A 23,626-nucleotide genomic window follows, 5' to 3' on the forward strand; every position below is an offset into this window, starting at 1 on the left:
AAGGCGTTCTACACCAGCACCGTGGAGAGCATCTTGACTGGGTATGTCACTACATGGTCCGGCAACAGCACTGCCCTTAACAGGAAAGCCCTGCAAAGGGTGTTGCGAACAGCCAAACACATCGTTGGAGGTGAACTTCCCTCCCTCCTGAAAATCTACACCAGATGGTGTGTGAGGAAAGCTTGTGGAATCTTCAGAGACTCCAGCCACCTGAGCCATGGACTGTTCTCGCTGCGATTATCAGGCAGGCGTTATCGCAGCGTCAGGTCCTATACCAGATGACTATGTGACAGCTTCTTCCTCCAAGTGATCATACTTCTCAACTCTTAAAGGTGCTTTAAGCGATGTCGGGTGACGTCACTTCTTGTTGACGTTTAAAGTACTGTCAAACAAAATGGAGGCTAGCTAGAACCTCCCTCCTCCTCATCCGCGCACTAATCCCCAAATCCTTCTTGTCGGTTATTGGCTGGAACAGTTTGTTATGTTTCGTGGTGCGGGTTAGCCCAGTTTGTTTTTGTTGCCTTTTGTGGAGCGTGGGGTGTCTGCAGAGACCGTGTTTTTTTACAGTGTGTTCAGGGGACAGGCAGCTAGCGGATAGTGAGGAGATGTTTGCTTTATGTGACAAAAAAAAATGTTGGCCTAAAAAATGTGTGACATTGCTTAGAGCACCTTTAAACTCCCACATTCATCCTTTTACAGTCTCACACCGGACCCTTATATGCTACTCTTTAGAAATAGTTATCCTAATTCACTGGCTGACACGATAGTCTGAATGTTAATTCAACTGACCTAAAGGGGTGGTAAAACACGATTTCACTTTTCTAACTTTATTTAGTGTGTAATGATGTTGTTTGAGCATAAACAACATCATTACGCTGTAACAGCAAAGTTACAGAGCTCAAAGTACAAACCAAACGGAGATATTTGCTTTTAAAGAAATCAATTTCTAAGGACTACAGCAAACAGCCGATAAGGACTACACTACATTCCTCCAGGGTTGCTGACGTCAGTAACCCCAATAAACCGCTCTTATATTGCGTTGGAGAAGAGTTATTGTGGTATAGCAGTGTTGTTGCCGCCGCAATGTCGTCGAAACGCTGTTATTTTCATCAGTGCCCGGATTGCAGGTCCACTTTGTTCAGCCTTCCTAGGGTCGAGGGAGTTAGAGATCAATGGTTAATTATTACCCAAATCTCGCTCTCTCTGCTGCACATTTTATGGAGGAAAGCTTCCACAATCTTGGCGAGTTCAATGCAGGATTCGCACAACGGCATGTGCTGAAAGATGGAGCAGTTCCAACTTCAAGAACAGAAGCTGTTGTTTACTGGACACAATCTGTAAGTATGATTTATTTTTCGTTGATGTGTTTTCCTGTAATAGTTCGTATTGTTAATTGTACGTTGTAGCAAGGAAGTAAACAAATGACAATGCTGTTTGGCTCTGCAAACCAGCTTGTCAAATGCTCATTCACACTTAACGTTATCCGACAAACACCTAACGTTACAAACTTTTTTTAAATCTCAACAGCGAACTTGGAATTAGAGTAAATTAATCTTTTATTAGAGTTTTTATGTATTGCTAATCGCTTGTTTATCTACAGGCATGCTAAACGGGGTTCTGTGTTTGATTTGGCTACTGCAGTAAAGCCAATGTTTAGTGTTCGTTTTGGGTTAATAGTTCTGGCTACAGATTTTGGGCTACAATCGTTCTAAAAATACAAAAGTAACGGTGCCATACAGTCAGTAACGATCACTATAGATCCGCAGTCTTTACCAAAAAAGAATCCCTTTGAGGACTGTAGTATAATTTGTCAGAACAATTATATGAAATTCTTGTTTATGAAGCTTATTTTTTGTAATATTATAATAATTAGTACAGTTAAATAACAGCGTATCTAAAAGGTAATGAGACAACAACAAAAAAAACCTTTCTGAAACGTTGTTTAACAGCCGTTCTTGAACAGGTTATGCTCGATCATCTTCGCTAACATTCTCTGGGTCTGATTCGGGTTCAAATTGGTATGTTTTATTGACGCCATCGTTTATAATACACCAAAGCACAAACTAGGCTACCGGTAAAGGTACTGGGCGTGATGTTTCCGGAAAATGTGCACTAGTCGGTTAGCGAATCCCAACACACTGCCAATCTGAGCCCATTGCGTATTTTTGAGGGACTGGCTTCATAGAACCCGGAAAACATCAGACCGTTTTTACAGGTAAAATATATGAAAAATAATGCACTTTTTTAAAAACGAAGCATGAACACGTTACAGTGCACCCCACCAACACAATCAAGCCTTACCACCCCTTTAAACTAAACGGACTGATCGAATCCATTGTTCATAATCACTTATGTACTCGTTGCGACAGTATTACATTATATAGTATTTTACATTACATATTTGTGCAGGGGATATATATATATATATATATATATATATATATATATATATATATATATATATATATATATATATATATATTCTGTGCATTTGTATCTTAAGTGTATATTGTATAATATGCAGTTCATTGAGTATATGTATCATATGAGAATTCTGTATTGTTGTGCTATAACTTATGTATACCGTGTATACTATATATTGTCCTATCATAGGACTATAGAAAACTTAAAATTGTAATAATATTTCACAATAACACTATTTTTTCTGTTAAATAAAGGAACTCTTGGTGAGAATAAGTCTACATTTACATGAAAATAATGCATTAAAAATGGAAAGGTTTTTCCCTTACTTTTTTCGCGCAGAGACAACTACTTTGTCAAAACGATCCACAATTACACGGATCCATGAAAATAACTAAAAACGCTGTATTATGCTGCCCGTCCCGTAGTTGGCGATGTCACTTTGTAAAAAAACACTACACGGCTATAGACTGAACACGTAACAAGAATGCGTATGCCGTCACCGCTTTCACAAATTAATTTGTAATTTTGCATTTTTGCCTAAAAGTTTGAATGACTGTATAGATAGTAAAACATTCCTGCAGCGAATGAACAGTAGAGCAGGAGAGCAAGGTCATGGATTTAGAAATAAAAGCATCTGCCAAATGCATAAATGTAATCTAATATGGTCATTAGGAAACTTAATAGCTAATTGAATGGTGCACATTATCCATTCTGAATCTGATCATTGGTTGTCGTGTGGCAGTCTATACTCAGAGAACTCTTGAAGCACTGGCAGAGGAAGGGTATTATGAGTGGGACGATGGAGCAGGGGACGATGAGCAGCAGCAGGATGGGCACACCTGGATCCTTCATATATAAGCACAGAGAAAAATACACCTTATGGATTTCCATCAGCACGTGGTGTCTGTAGGAAGCGTGCATACAGCATGTGTTGTTAGCCAGATTCTCAAGGCACACCATCAGCTTGACGTAGCATCTGAGAGACCAAAAGAAACAGCAGGTGATTTAGAGAAACTAACATTTTTTTTACTCAGAATAATGTTTTAGGGCATTTTTGTATGGAAGTGTCAATGTTCATTTACCAATGTATTAATAGTACCAAAAAGTGCATGAACTATACACTGTTAATTAATTTAATGTCAACAGTAAAATGTATGGGAAATGTTTTCTACTCCCTTTCACAAATTGATATATGACTACATATATGAGTGGTCAATATATATATACAATATGACATTATATATCATTATATAAGTTGCATTTTATTGCTTGCTTTAAGCATTATTTTCTCAGTATAGAACTGTACCCATTTTTTTAGGTCATGACCCACCATGTTGAGAACCACTCGTATAACCTATTCATTAGAAAAGTAAGTAGGGGCCAAACCATAAAAATATTGTCCTGCAGCCCCTGAATTGTAGCGACAGCCCTGGCACTACAGAGAAGTCAAGTTGAAGGTACGTTGTAATTTGTTGGCTCATCGAGATACGCATTTACTTGGACTAAATATTTTGGTTTGAGACAAACATGGGCTGGCCGTCGTGAAGATTGAAGAGTGTAGAGTCATACTCTGGGTTTAGCGTTACTGTTCATAAAAATATGATGTTACAAAGACCCCAGGGAAGCAGAAAGTCTTGACTTTCCCATGACTCTAGACTGCGGAATCTCTTTGAGGAGAAGTCATTCAAACCCCTACTGTGGAATCTATCTATCTATCTAATGAGACAAAAATGGATGGACGGACAAATAGATAGATAATAAGATAAAATATGAATACAATTATAAATAAATAAATTGCATGAAACGAAAAGATAAAAATAATAAATGAAATAATAAAATATATTAAAAATAAAATGAGATAAAAGAATACAATAAAATATGAATTGCAAAGATACAATAATATACAATACAATTTAAACAAGATTAAACAATGAAAAAATTATAAATAAAACCAAAAATAAATATAAAATAACATAATTAAATAAAATGTAAATTAAAAAAATAAAAATAATAAACAGGCAAATTAAAATAGTAAAATAAAACAAAATAAGCTTGCTATGATTTTTTGTTGTTGTTCTTTTTAAATATTACTCTAATTTTAGCACTTCAACTTATTTTAGTTAGTAGCCAAGGCAACCTTTCTAATTTATGTTTAGTTTCTCATCGAACATTTGTGATTTTATTTTATTTCAATTAACAAAAATGTTTTTACTAGTTTACTTTTAGTTAACGATAATTGCCCTGTTTGAAAGCTCAAACCTCAGGGTACGTTTACACGATAACGATGTAATAAAAACAGATATGTTTTTGCTTTGCGTTTTTCGCGTACATACGACAATGTTGTCAAACCGATCCCCATTCATATGGATCCCCGAAAGTGACTAAAAACGCTGTATTCTGCTGCCAGGCCAGTAGTTGGCAATGTTACTTTGTAAAGAAACACTTCACCCATACTGAACACATATAATAATCATGCTCATGATGGCCCCGTTTTCACCAATTCGCGATTTAGTAGTTTACACAGAGACGATAACATTATCATTTTCAAAAACTTGCACTTTGAATCCTGTTTTCAAAAGTTTGTGTTCCCTTTCAGGAACGTCGAGCTGCGTGAAACGCTGCGGGAACGCCTCTTGCGTTGTGCGTCATGAAGCACGTATGGAATCAGCCCAATGGCGAGACGGAATGTCACAAGTGACGTCATCGACCAGGAAACTATAAAGCACACCCCTGAACACAATGGCGACAGCTTCTGTTGTCTTCAGCAAGCGCTCTGTGTGTGAATCTGTCCCTGTGTTTTTGTCTGTTCTTAGTGATTGCTAGGCAAGAGTTCTTCACTTAAAAAAAAACTATATATATATATTCACATATATCAGTATGACGAGCGAGCAGCAATACAGAAAGTGTGTTCCCCCCTGTACTCGTTTTCTCACGGGTGGGGATACACACGATCTGTGTGTTGTTTGTTTGGGAGTGCAGCATGCCCAGTCAGCTCTCGAGGGGGCTGATTGTGAGCATTGCGAGCGTTTTCCATTAAGAACGCTCCGCTCCCGCCGATCACTCTTCGAGGAGAGTGGTTCGGTTCGCGCTCCCCACGGCTCGGGTCCCGCTTCTGTCGAGGCAGAGCGGCGGCGCCTGTCGTGGGGATCGCAAATGGATCTGTCAGCGGGGTTTGAGACGGGCTCTGCCTTATCTCAGCCTTTACCTGCCAGTTCCAGTGCCTCAGTTCCGGGTGTGGAAGCACGCATTGCGGTTTCTTCCCCCCAGGCTGAGGCACCAATACTGCAGCTATCCAGTTCTGAGGAGCTGGATGTTGTCAGTATTGAGAGTATGTTGAGGACTCGTCACCTCATTCCCCTGAACATGAGGAGCTTATGGAGGTGCTCACTCGTGCTGTATAAAAACTAAGCATTGAGTGGCCAGCTGTTAGGCAGGAATATGTTTCTAAAAGCAAGCTTGACGAACGATTTTTGCCTTCCCGCTTTCAGCCTCCACGGCGGTGCCTTCCGTTGCTTCCCGATCTCCACACCGAGGTGTCGAGGTCGTGGAAGAGACCCGCCTCTTATCGTGTGTTTAGCCCCCAGACTTCCACATATTCTAATATATCGGGGGCTAAGTTATATGGTTATGGGGCGATGCCCAAGGCGGAGGAGACTATAGCTAGCCATCTTTCTGCTGAGTCTTCCTCGTCTCTTAAGAAACCAGCTTTACCCACCAAGCCTCTCAGAAATACTTCGGCTCTGGTGGGTAAGGCTTATTCGGCGGCTGGTCAGGCTTCGGCGTGTCTGCACACGATGTCAATATTGCAGGCATACCAAGCCGATCTATTAAAAGATATGAGTGAGAGTGAGGAGGTCAGCACTGACGTGGTTCGAGAACTGCGTCAAGCTGCAGATTTATCTCTGCGTGCCACCAGGGAATCGGCTAAACTAATGGGCCGTTCTATGGCAGCCCTGGTGGCCGCAGAGAGACACTTGTGGCTTAATCTGTCTGATATGAAGGATAAAGAGAAAGCTTTTCTTTTGGATGCTCCACTTTCTCCATCTGGTTTATTCGGTGACGCGGTAAACACAGTCATAGATAAATTTCAGGAAGAAAAGAAACAAGCTGCAGCTTTTCAAAAATTCCTCCCACTTAAAGTTCATGTCCCAGGGTCTGCTGGGCAAGGCCAGACCAAGCCGTCGACTAGCTCCTCACATAGGGCGCAACAAAGGCAGAGTGTCGCGTCTCGTGGCCCCCCTTCTAAACAGTGGGAACAGACGCGACAGTCTCAGGCGAAGCCTTCTAGTGGTAAGACTGATCTGAGGACAGTCATTATGGCTAGGAAGGCTTCGTCTAAGAAGTCCTGACGCCACTGGTGTCAGGATGCTGAGGGTGGTCCCCACCGTGAGAGGGAGGTGTTCACCGCTTCAGACGGTGCCTGTTCTCTCACGGTGCCCTCAGGGGTCCCTTCTGCCAACCCCGCCTTCGTGTCGGGGCGCAGACGGGCCCAGCGAGCGCTTTCCCGAGGGACGCTCGCCCCCTCTGAGGAGGGGTTTAGAGCAGTCAGACCAGTCGTCCCATGCCGGTGCGCCGTTACAGGGCGCTGTGTCTGCTGCTCAAAATATTCTAGAGGCCATCCTCGAGAGGCTGGTACCCTTAGTAGATTTTCTGGCAGAGTGGAAGAGTCTTCCAAAAATATCTCAGTGGGTTCTGCATTCGATAGAAAGGGGTTATGCCATTCAGTTCAGATCTCCTCCTCCTCGATTCAACGGGGTCCTGCCCACCGTGGTGGGCCCCGAGCAGGCTCTGGTAATGGAACGGTTGATTCTCGCTCAATCGCAGCAGCAAGCGGCTCGGCATCGAGATGTCGTCCTCGCAAACATCAAAAAATTGGGGTTGAGGCTGAATGCCAAAAAGAGTGTTCTATCTCCATCACAGATAACATCCTTTCTGGGGGTACTATGCGATTCTGTGGCAATGCGGGCTCGCCTGTCGCCTGCCCGCATCGCTTCGATTCTCTCAGCTGTAAAAAGAGTAAAGCTAGGCCAGTTGCTCACTGTAAATCAGTTCCAGAGACTGCTGGGTCTGATGGCAGCAGAGTCCAGTGTTATACCCTGCGGCCTGCTGTACATGAGACCATTATCTCCCGGGGTATTTAAATCGGGGAGCGGCTGTCGAGGCAGGGGCCGAGGCCCGGGGAGTGGAGACTCCACCCCGAGGTGGTGGAGCTCCTTTGGATGCAGTATGGTCGTGCCGAGGTAGACCTATTTGCGTCCAGGGAGACATCACACTGTCCACTGTGGTTTTCTCTCAGTCATCCAGCCCCGCTGGGGTTGGACACTATGGTGCAGGCGTGGCCGAGGTCACGCCTGTACGCCTTTCCCCCAATTGCTCTACTCCCAGGAGTTCTGGAGAGGGTTCGCTGGGACGGGGTCAGTCTATTATTGGTAGCCCCGTTTATGCCGGCCCGAGTATGGTTCACGGACCTAGTGTCTCTTCTAGACGGCTCTACTCTGGAGATTCCGATCAGGAGGGACCTTCTCTCTCAGGCGAGCGGGTTGATACTTCACCCCCGCCCAGAGTTGTGGAAGCTATGGGCTTGGCCTCTGAGGGGGCCCAGCTCGTAGGGGCTGGTCTCTCAACCGAGGTTGTTGAGACCATCCTTCATTCCAGACCTCCTTCCACGCGGAGGTTATATGCCTTGAAGTGGAGGCTCTTCACTTCTTGGTGTGGAGAACACCTGTTGGACCCAGTTAACTGCCCAGTGGGCTCAGTGCTGGAGTTCCTGCAGGAGCGTTTCTCCTCAGGGCTATCCCCCTCCACACTAAAGGTGTATGTGGCGGCACTTGCTGCTTACCATGTCCCTTTCAGTGGAGTCTCTCTGGGGAGACACCCATTTATAACTCGCTTTCTTCGTGGTACTTTGAGGCTGAGGCCTGTAGTCCGCACGAGGGTGCCAGCATGGGACTTAGCTATCGCCCTAGAAGGTCTTTCCCTAGCTCCCTTTGAGCCTATTGAAGAAGTTGCTGATAAGTTTATTACTTTGAAGACTATTTTTCTCCTTGCCATTTCTTCTCTTAAGAGAATCAGAGATATTCAGGCTCTCTCGGTTGCTCCTTCGTGTTTGGAGTTTTCACCTGGGATGGTGAAAGCTTTTCTCCACCCCAGGCCAGGTTATGTCCCTAAGGTTCCTACCAATGTGGCCAGACTTATAGTTCTGCAGGCCTTCTGCCCTCCTCCTTTTACATCATCTGATCAGGAAAAACTTAATCTTCTCTGCCCTGTTCGGGCTTTAGATGCTTACGTCCACAGAGCTGCCCTGTGGAGAAAATCAGAACAGCTGTTCGTTTGTTTTGGACCACCTAAGAAGGGGTCCCCAGTGTCTAAGCAGAGGATGAGCAAGTGGGTGGTTGAGGCCATCTCACTTGCCTATGAGTCCGTTGGTCAGCCTTCACCTTTGGCTGTCCGAGCTCACTCTACCAGGAGTATGGCAGCTTCCAAAGCCTTATTTTCAGGAGTCTCCCTCCAGGACGTTTGTGATGCGGCAGGCTGGTCCTCACCGCATACTTTCGTCAGCTTTTATGACCTAGACCTCAGCTCCACCCCTGGGGCGCAGGTGCTTTCGGCTGAATTTAATCTTTGATTCACACAGTCGGGCACTTACTCTTATGGCGACGTGGGTATTAGCGTTCCCGCAGCGTTTCACGCAGCTCGACGTTCCTGAAAGGGAACGTCCCGGGTTACGTTTGTAACCCTAGTTCTCTGAAGGAACGAGACGCTGCGTGTCGTTGCCATACTCCCGGCATTCCCTTGATCGACTTGCTTCAGACTTTTTCCAGAAGCTGTCGCCATTGTGTTCAGGGGTGTGCTTTATAGTTTCCTGGTCGATGACGTCACTCGTGACGTTCCGTCTCGCCATTGGGCTGATTCCATACGTGCTTCATGACGCACAACGCAAGAGGCGTTCCCGCAGCGTTTCACGCAGCGTCTCGTTCCTTCAGGGAACTAGGGTTACATACGTAACCCGGGACGTTTCCAGGCCCCCAAACTGCTGTTTTGCGTATAAGTGAATGGCCAATACGCATAAAAAGTTACGTTTTTTTTGTTGAAAACGTTGTCGTGTAAACGGCCCCTCAGTTCCTGGAGGGTCACAGCCCTGCAGAGTTTAGCTTCAACCCTAATTAAACAAACCTGATCAAGCTAATCAAGTCCTTCATGCTTATTTGAAAACTACAGGGCTGCGTCCGAAATTGCATACTCTCTTGAGTATAGGGGCTTATTTCGAATAAGTAATGACTGCTTAAAAATTATGTTCTAAATAGTATGAGTGTGTGTAGTATGAATGTAACTTGGCTACATTCGCCATGTTGTCATTATCATGTGACTAACCAAGAGTATGTTGCTTCACTGCAATTCACAAATCCTCTCCCGTGGCCTCATGGGATAGTAAAGTGTCCATCCATAGTATGCACACTTCAGAATCTCGCCGCAAGTGGTAGGTCATCCAGGTACTTTTTTTAAATTCAGTGCTGTGAATTCGAACATGCTTCTTTTTCACCTACTATATAGTAGGGAAGTATACAAATTCGAATGGAGCCCAGGTATGTGTTGAAGTAGGTTTGGAACTAAACTCTGCAGGGCTGTGACCCTCCAAGACCCATGCTCTAGAAAAATGTACAGCTTCTTGTGCCAAGCCAATATAACAATCAACTATCTCACCTTCTAGTGGTTGGCCAGGGACAACTGAGTTGGTAGTCAGTGGTTGCCATAGTCTGAGTGAATGGTAGAACACAATTATTATGAACTGTAGCATCAAAGGTTACTTTGTCACATGGCAGACCTCTGCACTTGTTTGGCAGCGTCCAGACGCTTTCTGCTCCCTCCATCAAGCCTGGGACAAAGTAAAAGAAGATGCATTAGAAAAGATACATTAGCCATTTCTACAGCCACTAAAAGACATATAATTTACACAAATGATTATTTCACATCTGTAAATGGCAAATTCCTTTGGACTAATTGCATTTACTTTCTACAGACAGAAGAAGGGTCTGTTGAATCTCTCACAAAGGCATAGAGGGCAGTTGTGATTACCTGCAAACGCTAAACACATGATGAAACGTGCAGAAATCACAGAGGCCTCGCTTCTCTCCATCCCTAATGAATTCTGAAAAAAGCAGAGAACCTGTGAGTTTTCGTCAAACAGTCCAAACAATGGCTGTATTAATGGCGTGATGCCTTTCAAACAGATCTGTGAAACTGGCCCAAAGGATATTCTTTATTTTGATGAGAAATATAAGCCATGGCAGGCTGAGGAGGTGGTCTCATAAAGCACAATATTTAAGTGGTCTCTTTGTTCGGGCTGACATCGTTATGGCTGCGGTCCATTTGCTCACTTTATCATGTTTCCAGAGCTCTTGTTTAGAGTTCCCCTCTGATGAGTCTCCCACATTTGGTGATTTATATCTTCTAAGTATGCTTGACTTTTACTGACATGGGCAAGATGCACATTTTCTCTTGGCTCTGATCTAATGGAACAATCTTTCCACCAGCATGTGTCTCAGCTGGGCTCAAACAGTGTCAAAATATTCCAAAAAGGCTCATTATTCCCGCAAGCACTTGTTAGCTTTTGCACATTTGTTTTACACCCACCATCCTTCATTATGAAACATGTGTGAAAGACCTTTTATTTACAAAAACAAGGGTTCAGATTACAGTCAAATATATCAAATGGCTTTTGGAACGTTAGTCTCAAACCCAAAGGAAAATATTGCTCAGAGACTTCTTGTTCATAACTCATGAAATTTAGGAATAAAATGCGAAACTACATGGAGATCTGTTAAATTTCATTAAAGTATCAATTTTGATGTTTCTCGGATGTTTCTCCTACAAAAAAGGGGGGATTTGTTGACAGGAAACCTAGGAAAACCTAGGAAACCTCAGAAACCTAGGAGTCATTTACACTACACTATTTTCAACTACATTTTTAATGCGTTTTACATTCAAATGGCATTTTGGGGGGCCTGAAAACACAAACTTTTGAAAAATGGATTTCAAAGTGCAAGTTTTTGAAAATGATACTGTTATTATCTCCATGTAAACAACAAAACACACTGAAAACAGTGACGTCCTGCGCATGCATATCACATGTTGAGTCTATAGGTGCTTAGTGTTTCTTTACTAAGTGACATTGCCAACTATTGGCCTGGCATGAATTATACAGCATTTTTAGTTTTCGTGGATGAACAGGGATCTTTTTACAACGTTGTCATCTGTACACGAAAAAAAGTTGATTGATTTCAGAAATTACATTCAAAAAGTGAAATTTGGATAGTATATTCATTCATTACACACAGACTGATATATTTCAAGTGTTCATTCCTTTTAATTTTGATGATTATAACTGACAACTAACCCCAAAATCAGTATCTCAGAAAATTAGAATATTGTGAAAAGGTTCAATATTGAAGACACCTGGTGCCACACTCTAATCAGCTAATTAACTCAAAACATCTGCAAAGGCCTTTAAATGGTCTCTCAGTCTAGTTCTGTAGGCTACACGATCATGGGCAAGACTGCTGACTTGACAGCTGTCCAAAAGACGACCATTGACATCTTGCACAAGGAGGGCAAGACACAAAAGGTCCTTGCTAAAGAGGCTGGCTGTTCACAGAGCTCTGTGTCCAAGCACATTAATAGAGAGGTGAAGGGAAGGAAAAGATGTGGTAGAAAAAAGTGTACAAGCAATAGGGATAACCGCACCCTGGAGAGGATTGTGAAACAAAACCCATTCAAAAATGTGGGGGAGATTCAAAAAGAGTGGACTGCAGCTGGAGTCAATGCTTCAAGAACCACCACGCACAGACATATGCAAGACATGGGTTTCAGCTGTCGCATTCCTTGTGTCAAGCCATCCTAAACAAGACACAGCGTCAGAAGTGTCTCGTTTGGGCTAAAGGCAAAAAGGACTGGACTGCTGCTGAGTGGTCCAAAATTATGTTCTCTGATGAAAGTACATTTTGCATTTCCTTTGGAAATCAAGGTCCCAGAGTCTGGAGGAAGAGATGAGAGGCACAGGATCCACGTTGCTTGAAGTCCAGTGTAAAGTTTCCACAGTCAGTGATGGTTTGGGGTGCATTGTCATCTGCTGGTGTTGGTCAGCTGTGTTTTCTGAGGTCCAAGGTCAACGGAGCCATGTACCAGGAAGTTTTAGAACACTTAATACTTCCTGCTGCTGACCAATTTAATGGAGATGCAGATTTCATTTTCCAACAGGACTTGGCACCTGCACACAGTGCCAAAGCTACCAGTACTTGGTTTAAGGACCATGGTATCCCTGTTCTTAATTGGCCTGCAAACTCGCCTGACCTTAACCCTACAGAAAATCTGTGGGGTATTGTGAAGAGGAAGATGCAATACATCAGACCCAACAATGCAGAAGAGCTGAAGGCCACTATCAGAACAACCTGGGCTCTCATAACACCTGAGCAGTGCCACAGACTGATCGACTCCATGCCACGCTGCATTGCTGCAGTAATTCAGGCAAAAGTAGCCCCAACTAAGTATTGAGTGCTGTACATGCTCATACTTTTCATGTTCATACTTTTCATTTGGCCAACATTTCTAAAAATCCTTTTTTTGTATTGGTCTTATGTAATATTCTAATTTTCTGAGATACTGAATTTGGGATTTTCATTAGTTGTCAGTTTTAATCATCACAATTACATTAAATAAACTTTTGAAATATATCAGTCTGTGTGTAATGAATGAATATAATATCTAAATTTCACTTTTTGAATGGAATTACTGAAATAAATCAACTTTTTGATGATATTCTAATTATATGACCAGCACCTGTATACTATGGAGGTAAATGGGGACCAGAAACTCTTGACAACATTCTTCAAAATATTTTCTTTTGTGTTCATCAGAACAAAGAAACGTATACAGATTTAGAACGTCCTGGTTGCGTATGCAACCCACCGTTACCTGAAGGAGGGAACGAAGGACGTAGTCGACGTTCGACTGAATGGGGAACTCGCTAGAGAGCCTATCCTCTTCGAGTACTATTGAACGAGCCAATATAATTGGCATGCGTGATTCGCATCACACACTCCGCCCCCGCGGCGCGGGTATAAATACGGAAGTGGATGCACGCACTAGTTGCTTTTCACTGAGGAGCCGAGAGTAACCCGGGGTCAGCGGTGGTCCAGTGGTAGTGGCAAGGGGACTACGTCCTCCGTTCCCTCCTTCAGGGAACGGTGGGTTGCATACGCAACCAGGACGTTCCCTTTCAGTCGATAACGTCAGACGTAGTCGACGGTCGACTGAATGGGGATAACCTTTGAAAACGCCACTAACGCTTACATCTTCCAGTGCCTAAACCAAAGCCTCCTGATGCCCCCGCAATTTTAAGGTGGGGAAGGACAGGGCTTAGGCCAGGGAAGTCACTGCTGTTCCTACAGGACCACTGGGAAAGCGTTCCCCGTACATTGGAAGGAAGGGATGCTGCGGAAGCCATATCCAACCCAGAGGGAGGTAACGTGGAAAATACACATATGAACTGGGCGGAAACCGGGCAGTCTAACATATGGAATGTCACTAGGGTGGCTCCAGCCTAAGACGGGGGGAGACACACCGGACAGTGACGGCAGAGAGACTCTGCCGAGGGAAGAAACGGCCTCACCGCAGGGAGCCGTATCGTGGAAGAATACACATACACGATGAATATATGGGGAGTGAACGCAGGCGCACGTTGGCTGCCGCTGCTCCGTCTACTGATTGCTGTTTTATGTTTTTACTCAGCTGTAGCGGCTGTTTTATTGTTTTATTGTCAAAGTTGCAATAACAATAACAACCAGAGTTTGTCTACATCGGAAACTTTGTTTTTGGAGCGGTCTAATTGGCTCGGTTTTGTCGCACAGACAGAGCTGAGTAGAGCATAGTGAGAATATGAAGTTCACTAAATCACTTTCCTGGATTGTATTCGTCTGGTTTATCATCTCCTCTGGCTTTCGCCCTGTGATTTTAACTCATCAATACACGGCGGAGGAACTGTTTGAACTGCGCTTTCGCCTCTGCGAGCCACATCCTGTTTTACACTTTCATCGGGACATTGCTTATCATCCACGACGTAAATACATTCATCGGGGGTCCCGACGAGGTTACGTATCTGATACTTCAAGAACTATACCGTCTTTCTGGTCTTCCAACCCCCGTCCATCAAAGAAATATCCACGGCCAACGGACCACAGTGTGTTAGCAAGGCTACCTAGATCAGCTGACACAAAAGCCGGTAAGAATTATCTTACTTTTGGATTATGGAATATTCGATCGCTGTCAAACAAAGGTCCTCTTGTGCATGATCTGCTCTCGGATCGTAAGTTTGACTTTCTTTGCCTAACTGAGACGTGGCAACAAAGTAATGACTTCTCTCAACTTAATCATTCTACTCCCCCGGGCTATGTTTACATCTGCAAACCCCGTGCATCGGGCCGTGGTGGGGGTTTAGCAATATTACACAATGATAAATAGAAAGTCTCAGAAATACCCATGCCTGAATACACCTCATTTGAATCTACTACATTGCAAATTACTGGGTCAATTCCTACGATTCTTGCTACTGTGTATCGCCCCCCTAAGACCAACTCTGTTTTTCTACATGAACTTTCTGTGTTTTTAACTTTTCTTTCTTCACTGTCTCCTAATGTGATCCTGCTTGGGGACTTCAATATTCATATTGATAATACTGGTAGTGTATCCACAAGGGATTTTTTATCATGTCTTGATGGCTTTGGTTTACATCAATTTATCAATTCACCTACCCATGTAAAAGGTCATACCCTGGATCTTGTGTGTTGTTCAGGTCTAACTCCTCATAATTGTACTACTTCTGATCTGTCCATATCCGATCATATGTTGGTGTCGTTTAATGTTCAGTTACCTGTTTTTAAGCACAATCAATGCCGTTCTATCTCATTCCGGAACATAAAAAACATTGATGTTACGATCTTTGCTGAATCATTTTCCAACCTTTGTAGTAATGTTCACTATTCCACCCCAGACGACCTGATTTTACATTACAATAATGGATTGCAAACTATCTTAGATGTTTGTGCTCCATTAAAAACCAGGTCGGTTTCATTTGTTAAGTCTGCTCCTTGGTTTACTCCAGAACTACGCATATTAAAAGTTAAAGGTCGACGCCTGGAGCGATTATATGTTAAGACTGGACTTGTGGTGCATAAAGAACTGTATTCTGAGCATATGAAAAATTATAAGGTTGCCCTTACTACAGCTAAAACTGATTACTTTGCCAGTGTGATTAGTTCTGGCGAAGGGAATTCAAGAACTCTCTTTTCTGTGTTAAATAATATTTTAAAACCACCTGATTCTTTTCCCTCACATCTTTACTCTGCTGATCTCTGTGAAAGTTTTATGTCGTTTTTCATAAGGAAAATTGAAAACATTCATCAACAAATGTCTGTGACAAAGTTAGACAGCTGTCAATTTAACCCTTGCTCTGATCAACCTCCTAATTTTATGCTTACCTCTTTTGAACTACCAACCATCGCGGAAGTAAGTACTATTATTAATAAGAGTAAATCTACCACATGTCAGTTGGACCCTATTCCAACGTACCTGGTTAAATCCTGCCTGTCTTCTCTATCTCCTTTAATTATGGAAATTATACATTCTTCACTTACTTCTGGAATTGTGCCATCTCAACTGAAAACTGCTGTGATAATTCCTTTACTTAAAAAACCGGGGGCTGATTCAAGTAACTTTGATAATTTTTGCCCCATCTCAACTCTTCCTTTCCTTTCTAAAATTTTGGAAAGGTGTGTTGCAGCTCAAGTCCAGAGTCATCTGTCTCACAATGGTCTGTACGAGCAATTTCAATCTGGGTTTCGACCTTACCATAGTGTTGAGACTGCTTTAGTTAAGATCTCTAATGACCTATTGTTAGCTGCTGACTCTGGACTTTTATCTATCTTAATCTTACTTGATCTAAGTGCAGCATTTGATACTGTATCACACAGAATTATGTTGCACAGATTGGAGACTATTGGAATTACTGGCACCCCTTTGACTTGGTTTCAATCATATTTTTCGGACCGTACTCAATTTGTTCAGCTGAAGCAGTTCTGCTCAAAGACTTCGCATGTCAAAACAGGTGTCCCGCAGGGCTCAGTATTGGGTCCTCTTTTATTTATAATTTATCTTTTACCCCTTGGTAATATTTTTAGGAAATTTGGCATTCAATTCCACCTATATGCCGACGACACCCAACTTTATCTGTCCTCTAAACCTTCCGCTAATTTTCCTCCATCGGTCCTCTCAGACTGTTTGGCTGAGATTAAAGAATGGTTTTCTTTAAATTTTCTTAAACTTAACACCAGTAAAACTGAAATTCTTCTAGTTGGCTTAAAAAACAATCTGTCTAAATCTTCATGCTCATCTGTGAAAATTGACGATCTACCGGTCTCTATATCTAGACAAGTTAAAAGTCTGGGGGTCATTTTGCACCGTACTCTTTCATTTGAAGCACATATAAACAGTCTCATCCGCTCTGCTTATTTTCATATACGCAACATCAATCGACTTCGTCCGGCTCTTTCAGTAAAGAGCACGTCAATTCTAGTCCATGCTCTAGTTACGTCCCGTCTTGATTTTTGCAACAGTCTTTATTATGGATTGCCTTCTAAGGTACTCAATAAACTTCAGTTAGTACAAAATTCGGCTGCCCGCATCATCAGCAGAACTCCCCTTGCTGAACAAATTACTCCCATACTAAAACACTTGCACTGGCTCCCGGTAAAATATCGTATTGATTTCAAAATTCTTCTTCTTATTTTTAAAGCACTCAATAACCTTGCTCCTTCATATTTATTGGACCTTCTTAATATCTATACTCCATCTCGGACTTTAAGATCGTCTTCTTCGCTCACTCTTGTTCTCCCTAGAACCCGCACTACTTCTTCTATGGGGTCCCGGGCTTTTAGTTTTGCAGCTCCTTATTTATGGAACCTGCTGCCACAGGATGTGCGAAACAGTGAAAGTATTCATGTTTTTAAATCTCGCCTTAAAACCCATCTTTTCAGGCAGGCTTTTATGTGATTATTTTTATTTTTTATTTTTTTATTTTACTTGTATCTAAGGTTGTAATAATGAGTATTTGATTATTGTTGATTTGTTTTATTGTGTTTGTAAGGTGTCCTTGAGTGTCATGTAAGGCGCCTATAAATAAAATGTATTATTATTATTATTATTACATATGGGGTCGCCGTAGGGACCGCAACATATGGACCCAGCCTAGCACGGGTTCCACACTGCTTACGAGTGGTAGGCCTAACACCAGTCGGAGGTGTGTGGAGGAACTCAACAGGGTTCAATTTTAAGGGAACTCAACTGGAGTAGAAAGGCGCAAGCCGACACTTGAACCGGGCTCACGGTGAAACTGGCTTCATGAGAAGGGAGCCCACGGGAAGCAGCGGTTCAACTAGGTGTCGTCCAGCCCCCAACTCTAGAATCTGTTTTAGTAAAGCATATCGTCAACGCCCAGGCGGAGCACTTTACAATCATCATAGAGGAGCTCAACACCTAAGTGGACATGTTGCATCTCGGATTTTTACCGAAATGAAGGCAAGCACTAGTGCGACTTTGCATGGAAACAGCCTTCCCTCTCTGCTGAATTCCAACAGATATTTGTAGAGCTGGTCTGAGGTCTATGGCTTGCGTTCTGTACACGTCCAAGCGAACGGACAGAGAAGCCAGGGCTGGATCTGCCTCCTCCAGGGCAGCGCTTGCAGGCTCACCACCTGCTCCTATTACGGGAGAGGTAGGAACCTTGGGCACAATCCGAGCCGGGATCTCAGCTTGTGAGAGTTAGCCGGCCCAGACTCCAGGCACAATACGTTGACCGTAAGCGACCAAGTCCCTACCCTCTAGTAGAGACCACGCGAGCAGGAGAACTGATATAAAAGAATTTTTAACTCACTGCCTGCAGTGGCTCAGGGGCGGTCTCTGCAGTGCATCGCACCAGGGACAAGGCCCAAGAGGATAAAGAGGGACGCAAGGATTTACAAGACCTTGCTCCTCAGGAACCTGACGATCAGAACGTGCTTCTGCACACTTCTGCAACACGATGAGCGTCGTTTAAACACCGAGGCAACATTATTTTGAGGGTGAAGGAAAACAGCCTACTCCAACCCATTTTGCAGGAAAGAGAGCACTGAAGTGATCGAAAAGCTTTCAGGATCTCCTCTGGAGAGAAGACGCACTCAACGACTAGGTTCCACTTCTAAAGGCGTAAGCACGCTACCCATTTCTAGGGGGTGCTCGCAGAAGTGATGGTAACTATCACATGCCTGTGATAGCCACCTGAACCTCCGCGTTCAGATGTAAGACCGCCCGGAATCTCCGGGGGAAGAACGCGTGTGCCATCGTGCCCCGTCCCTGAAAGAGTTTTCAGGGGAAGTCAGGAAGGCTGTCGATGGGAACCAGGTCTAGTTGGGCCAATAAGGGGCAACTATGAAGACCTGTTCCTCTCCTGACTTGGCACGTAGGTGCAAGCGACGGGCGCAAAAAGACAGGAGCATTGCTCAACACAACATGTAAAGATCACTGGGCTTCAGGAGCATTTTCTGCTCAGCACTTGAGTGTGATAAGTTCACTGAGCTTCAGGAGCATTCCTGCTCAACACCTGAGTGTGATAAACTCACTGAGCTTCAGGAGCATTTCTGCTCAACACTTGAGTGCGAAGAACTTCACTGAGCAACAGGAGCATTTCTGCTCAGCACTGCGTGTGATGAATTCACTGAGCTACAGGAGCATTTCTGCTCAACACCTGAGTGTGATGAACTCACTGAGCTACAGGAGCATTGCTGCTCAACACCTGAGTGCGATGAACTTCACTGAGTTTCAGGAGCATTTCTGCTCAACATGAAGTGTGATGAATTCACTGACTTGAGCAGGCGCAAGGCGACCATGAGTCGCAGTCGCTTTGAGAAGGCTCACTGGGGTTAAACGCATTTCTGCGGGCCCCCGGGGCAGCTGAGAGCCAGTGTTTGTCCAAGGGTAGTCCACTCGGTTTATACAAACACTGGCAGGAAGACGAAACCGGAGGGGCAACTGAGCGGCCCCGGAATGGTCATGACCCAGCTGGACCCAGGGGATGGAGTCTCCACTTGCCCTGGCTATAACTGTCGTGAGGCTCGATGGCGGCACAATTGAGTAGAGCGGAAAGAGTGGAACAAAGCGTCCTCAGAAGCTTCTGACTCCAAGGAGGAGGTGACGGGTGAGTTGTGACATGCAAGGGAAGCTTGCGCAACGGTCGCAATGTCTAACAACTTGAGGCACGAATGCCCGTGTAGTCGAGGGTCGCCCCGGCCCCCGTTAAAACACGCCCTTTGTACATGGCCCCTCTGTTGAAGAGGGTTTGGCAGCAGACCGGGATGAACTATAGTCACACAGGGTGAGCTGCTCTGCCACGATCACCTCGGGACTCGATCATGAAGCTAGCGCTGAAGCGGACACATATGGAGGAAGCCAAAGGCTGCAACTACCACATACCCCAGGAGCCTCTGAAAGTTCTTTCAGTGGGACCCTTTCTCACTTCAAACACTAGCTGAACACATTCTCATTGGAGAGACGTGTTAGACCGAGTCCATCTCCAAAACTGAAAAAGAGATACTCAGCCCGTGGGCGAGTATATATCTCGATACTCCACCCTTACACGCAACACACAGGATGGCCTGCGGTGCGGAAGGTAGAGATCTGAAGCACATGTCTTTCAGGTCGGAGCTGCAGACCGATCTTGGGCCAAGATGGTCACGACCCACCACCTAGTAGCACGAAGAACGAGTTTACAACTGGCCTTCGTACCGGCTGGAGGAGCGGCTGTATCAAATCCTTCGCCAGCAGGATAAGATAAGCACGCACAAGTCAGGAGCACTGCTCAACACTCGGTGTGATGAATATCACTGAATTTTCAGGAGCACGTCTGCTCAACACCTAATGTGATGATTATCACTGACTTGAGCGGGGTAGCCGAGCCTGAGGTGGGGCAGCAAAGTAGAGAGATTGGTGTTAGTGTGCTGTGCAACACTTACCTGTCTCCACTAGCGGCAGGGGGCGCGTGAGAAGGCGGATGACCGGGTCCTCGAACGCACCAAGCTGCCTGCTGGCGACCAAGGGGGAGCTGAGGGGTGTAAGGCTATACAGGGTCACACCCGCCAGACTGGCCCTCTTGGGACCCAGGAACAGATGAAATTGGTCTCTCTTTGAAGTGTGGGTACCGCTTGCTCCTCTTTTTTTTCTTTTTTTTTTTTTTAGGGAGCCAGCGTCGGAACAGACACACACACACAAACAAAAGGCTCCACCCGGCCCTCAGCCGGGGGGAGGGAGTGATCGTGCCACTCCAAGAGCATCTCATCCATTCCTGGGCGGCCCGCTCCGGAATGCTTTCGCTGTCGCTTGCCACCTGGCTTGGCAGCGCCTGGAGCGGGCTGGGCATCTCTACTGCGGCCGGCTCCATGCTGAGGCCTGGGTGGAGGCTGCTGCGGAGGCCCAGTAGGAGCGGGGCCGGGGAACGCCCACAGCGACGAACAGGCGGAGGAGCTGCCACCAGCGGCGGGTGGAGGCATCAGCTGGCCACCGGGGCAGGATGTGCCGGTGACCTCCGTCTGCGCTTGAGCGGCAGAGAACTGTTTGATGCAGTTCTCCACTGCGTCGCCGACCAGCCCAACCTGGGAAATTGGGGAGACCAGGAACCGAACCGTGTCCGCATCCGCCATACCAACCAGGCTGAGCCAACGAAGGCGCTACTGGACCACCACGTTGGACATCGCCAGACCGATCACGCACGCTGTGACACTCGTGCCCCGGAGGGTGAGGTCGGATGCAGTGCGGTGCACAACTATGAGCGCACGGTCTGGATTACCCTCGTGCATGCCATGGGTGCCCTAGCCTGCAGCAACGCCATGGCATGCAAGAGGAAGCAGCTTGCCTATAGGTTTGTAAGCTCTGCCCGTTGGAACGGACGAAACTCACTGGCCTTAGGGGGAAGACGAGGATCCCCCCAAAAGGCAACGGCCGCCGGACAAAGGTGCACCTGTGTCGACAGACCGCTCCAATGGAGGGACCCTTCGCAACCCTTCACCGTTCCACCATCAAGGGTAATGAGGGGGAAAAGCTATTCAGGCAGTTTCTGGCAGAGAAAGATGCTGTTCACCACCTGATAAGCTCTCCATGCATTTCGGGAAAGAAAGGCACTGGGGCGGCGAGCTGAGAACCAGCGCGGCCCGCCCCAAGACACCAAACTCCAGATTCCAACCGAGACTGAACGGGACACGGTGGAGGTTCCACTCGAGCCCGGCAGCCTCGGCGGCCCGTTTCAGCATAGCTGATAATTCTGGATCCGGCTCGGGCAACATTGAACTCCTGGAGGGAGACAATGCAGCCGAGTCATCATCTCTAGAAGTCAGCTCACCCTCCGATGCTGCAATCGACGTCCTGTCCTCCAGGGGAGCCCCGAGTGAAACCGCTGGCCCACCCATTACAGATGGACCAGCAGACAACACAGGAGGCTCCAGTGGTTGCAGTGGAAGGGAGGAGTGATGAGCCCACAGGGAATGGTTACCGGGCGGGACATCCAACACTATCCACCGGTCACCCATCCCACACAGCACCCGTGCAGGGTGGGGCATGGTAATGGGGACTCGCTCTCCGCGTTTAACGAAGGCGAGTCTCGCACTCAACACTGCGACAGTCATGTTCCCACAGTGAAAACATGAGCTGTCCACAAAAGCTGTCTCAGCGTGCTGTAAGCCCAAACACTTGACACAACAGTTGTGACCATCAGAGAGAGACAGGGAACGACCGCACCCAGAAACGCACGGGCGGAATGACATCTTGAAAAATACGCAAACGCACCCGTGTTGCTCTTTCAGAAAATAGGACCATAACAAGTGCCGGAGCACACAGGGGAATGACCGCGGCAACACTGAACAGAGAACTGAAACAGTGAAGCACTCACTTTTCCGACCTCTAACCAGCCATCAACACACACAAACATTTAGAAATTTGTTGCTATTAAAACAGCAGTTGAGAGCTCAAAGCTCGCGATCACCGCTGCACTCGCGCTGTAGAACACCAGCACTGGGAGAGTCTTCCTGAAGAACACCGACACACTCGCTCGTTGTAGACAACAGCACTCTCAGAGACATCAAACGATCGGCTCCGAAGCGAAAGGCAACTAGTGCGTGCATCCACTTCCGTATTTATACCCGCGCCGCGGGGGTGGAGTGTGTGATGCGAATCACGCACGCCAATTACATTGGCTCGTTCAATAGTACTCAAAGAGGATAGGTTCTTTAGCGAGTTCCCCATTCAGTCGACCGTCAACTACGTCTGAAGTTATCGACTGAAAGGGAACAACCTGAGGGCGAGTAAATTATGACAGGATTTTCATTTTTGGGGGAACTATTCCTAATAACATTTTGCAAAAAGTTTTTCAGACATTTAAAAAACTGGAAGTTTTCAACGTTCTGAGATCAATTAGAAATAAAGGCTTTTACAACTTAATGAGAAATTTAGCAAAACATTCTTAGAACATATTTTTGTTAGCTGTAAACGAGCTATACAATTTGTGACAGTGCTATTCAAATGATTTGGTATTGGATGAATTTGATGAGAATAATTTGAGTTTATAATAATATCTATGTGAGACATCAAGATCTCTTCTGAGACTTTAGAGAAGACATTTGAAAATACTAAAGTCCTTTTTTTTCCCCGGAGAAACATCTGAGAAGCAGGAGAACATTTGCGCTCTCTATAATCTCATTGCTAAATGGTTGAGATGTGTACAGCCATCTGTACAACATAGATAAGTCAGAATGTAAAGACCAACGCCTTGGCATTCCCACATCACTAACAGGTGGAAATTTTCTGCACGATCTTTAGGTTCACCCACTATTGTTAATATATATATATATATATATATATATATATATATATATATATATATATATATATATATTTTTTTTTTTTTTAATAAAAATCCAGCTTTTAAAATCTGCACTTACCTTGCCTTCGGAGCAGCCTCTCAGATTACATCACCTACTTATGCTGGAAGATAAATTCAAGTATCTTCAGAGCCTGTGCTGTGATCCACACTAATGGAGAGAGAGAGACAGAGTGCATGTACGCAGTCACTGAAACT

General features: G+C 45.0%; 1 protein-coding gene across 1 annotated transcript; it reads right to left on the bottom strand.

Annotated features, from left to right (window-relative positions):
* Positions 1–2,470: 2,470 nt before the first annotated feature.
* LOC143723360 (uncharacterized) lies at positions 2,471–23,623 on the bottom strand. Its single transcript, XM_077215683.1, has 4 exons — positions 23,490–23,623; positions 10,498–10,570; positions 10,126–10,297; positions 2,471–3,400 (listed from the first exon to the last, which is right to left on the bottom strand). Exons 2-4 carry the CDS (start codon positions 10,556–10,558, stop codon positions 3,127–3,129), a joined length of 507 nt encoding a protein of 168 aa, XP_077071798.1. The 5' UTR covers positions 10,559–10,570; positions 23,490–23,623; the 3' UTR covers positions 2,471–3,126.
* Between the last annotated feature and the right edge of the window lie 3 nt (positions 23,624–23,626).

This window comes from Siphateles boraxobius, unplaced genomic scaffold, assembly GCF_051911475.1.
Source record: "Siphateles boraxobius isolate OS27281-9 unplaced genomic scaffold, OSU_SipBor_1 7, whole genome shotgun sequence".
NCBI lineage: Eukaryota > Metazoa > Chordata > Actinopteri > Cypriniformes > Leuciscidae > Siphateles > Siphateles boraxobius.

Excerpts from the sequence above, each read along its gene's own strand:
- LOC143723360 (XM_077215683.1), bottom strand. The coding sequence starts at position 10,558 with ATGGAGAGAAGCGAGGCCTCTGTGATTTCTGCACGTTTCATCATGTGT. Across the intron at positions 10,298-10,497 it reads CATGTGTTTAGCGTTTGCAG|GCTTGATGGAGGGAGCAGAA; the intron begins GTAATCACAACT and ends ACTTTGTCCCAG. Across the intron at positions 3,401-10,125 it reads CCCTGGCCAACCACTAGAAG|ATGCTACGTCAAGCTGATGG; the intron begins GTGAGATAGTTG and ends TTGGTCTCTCAG.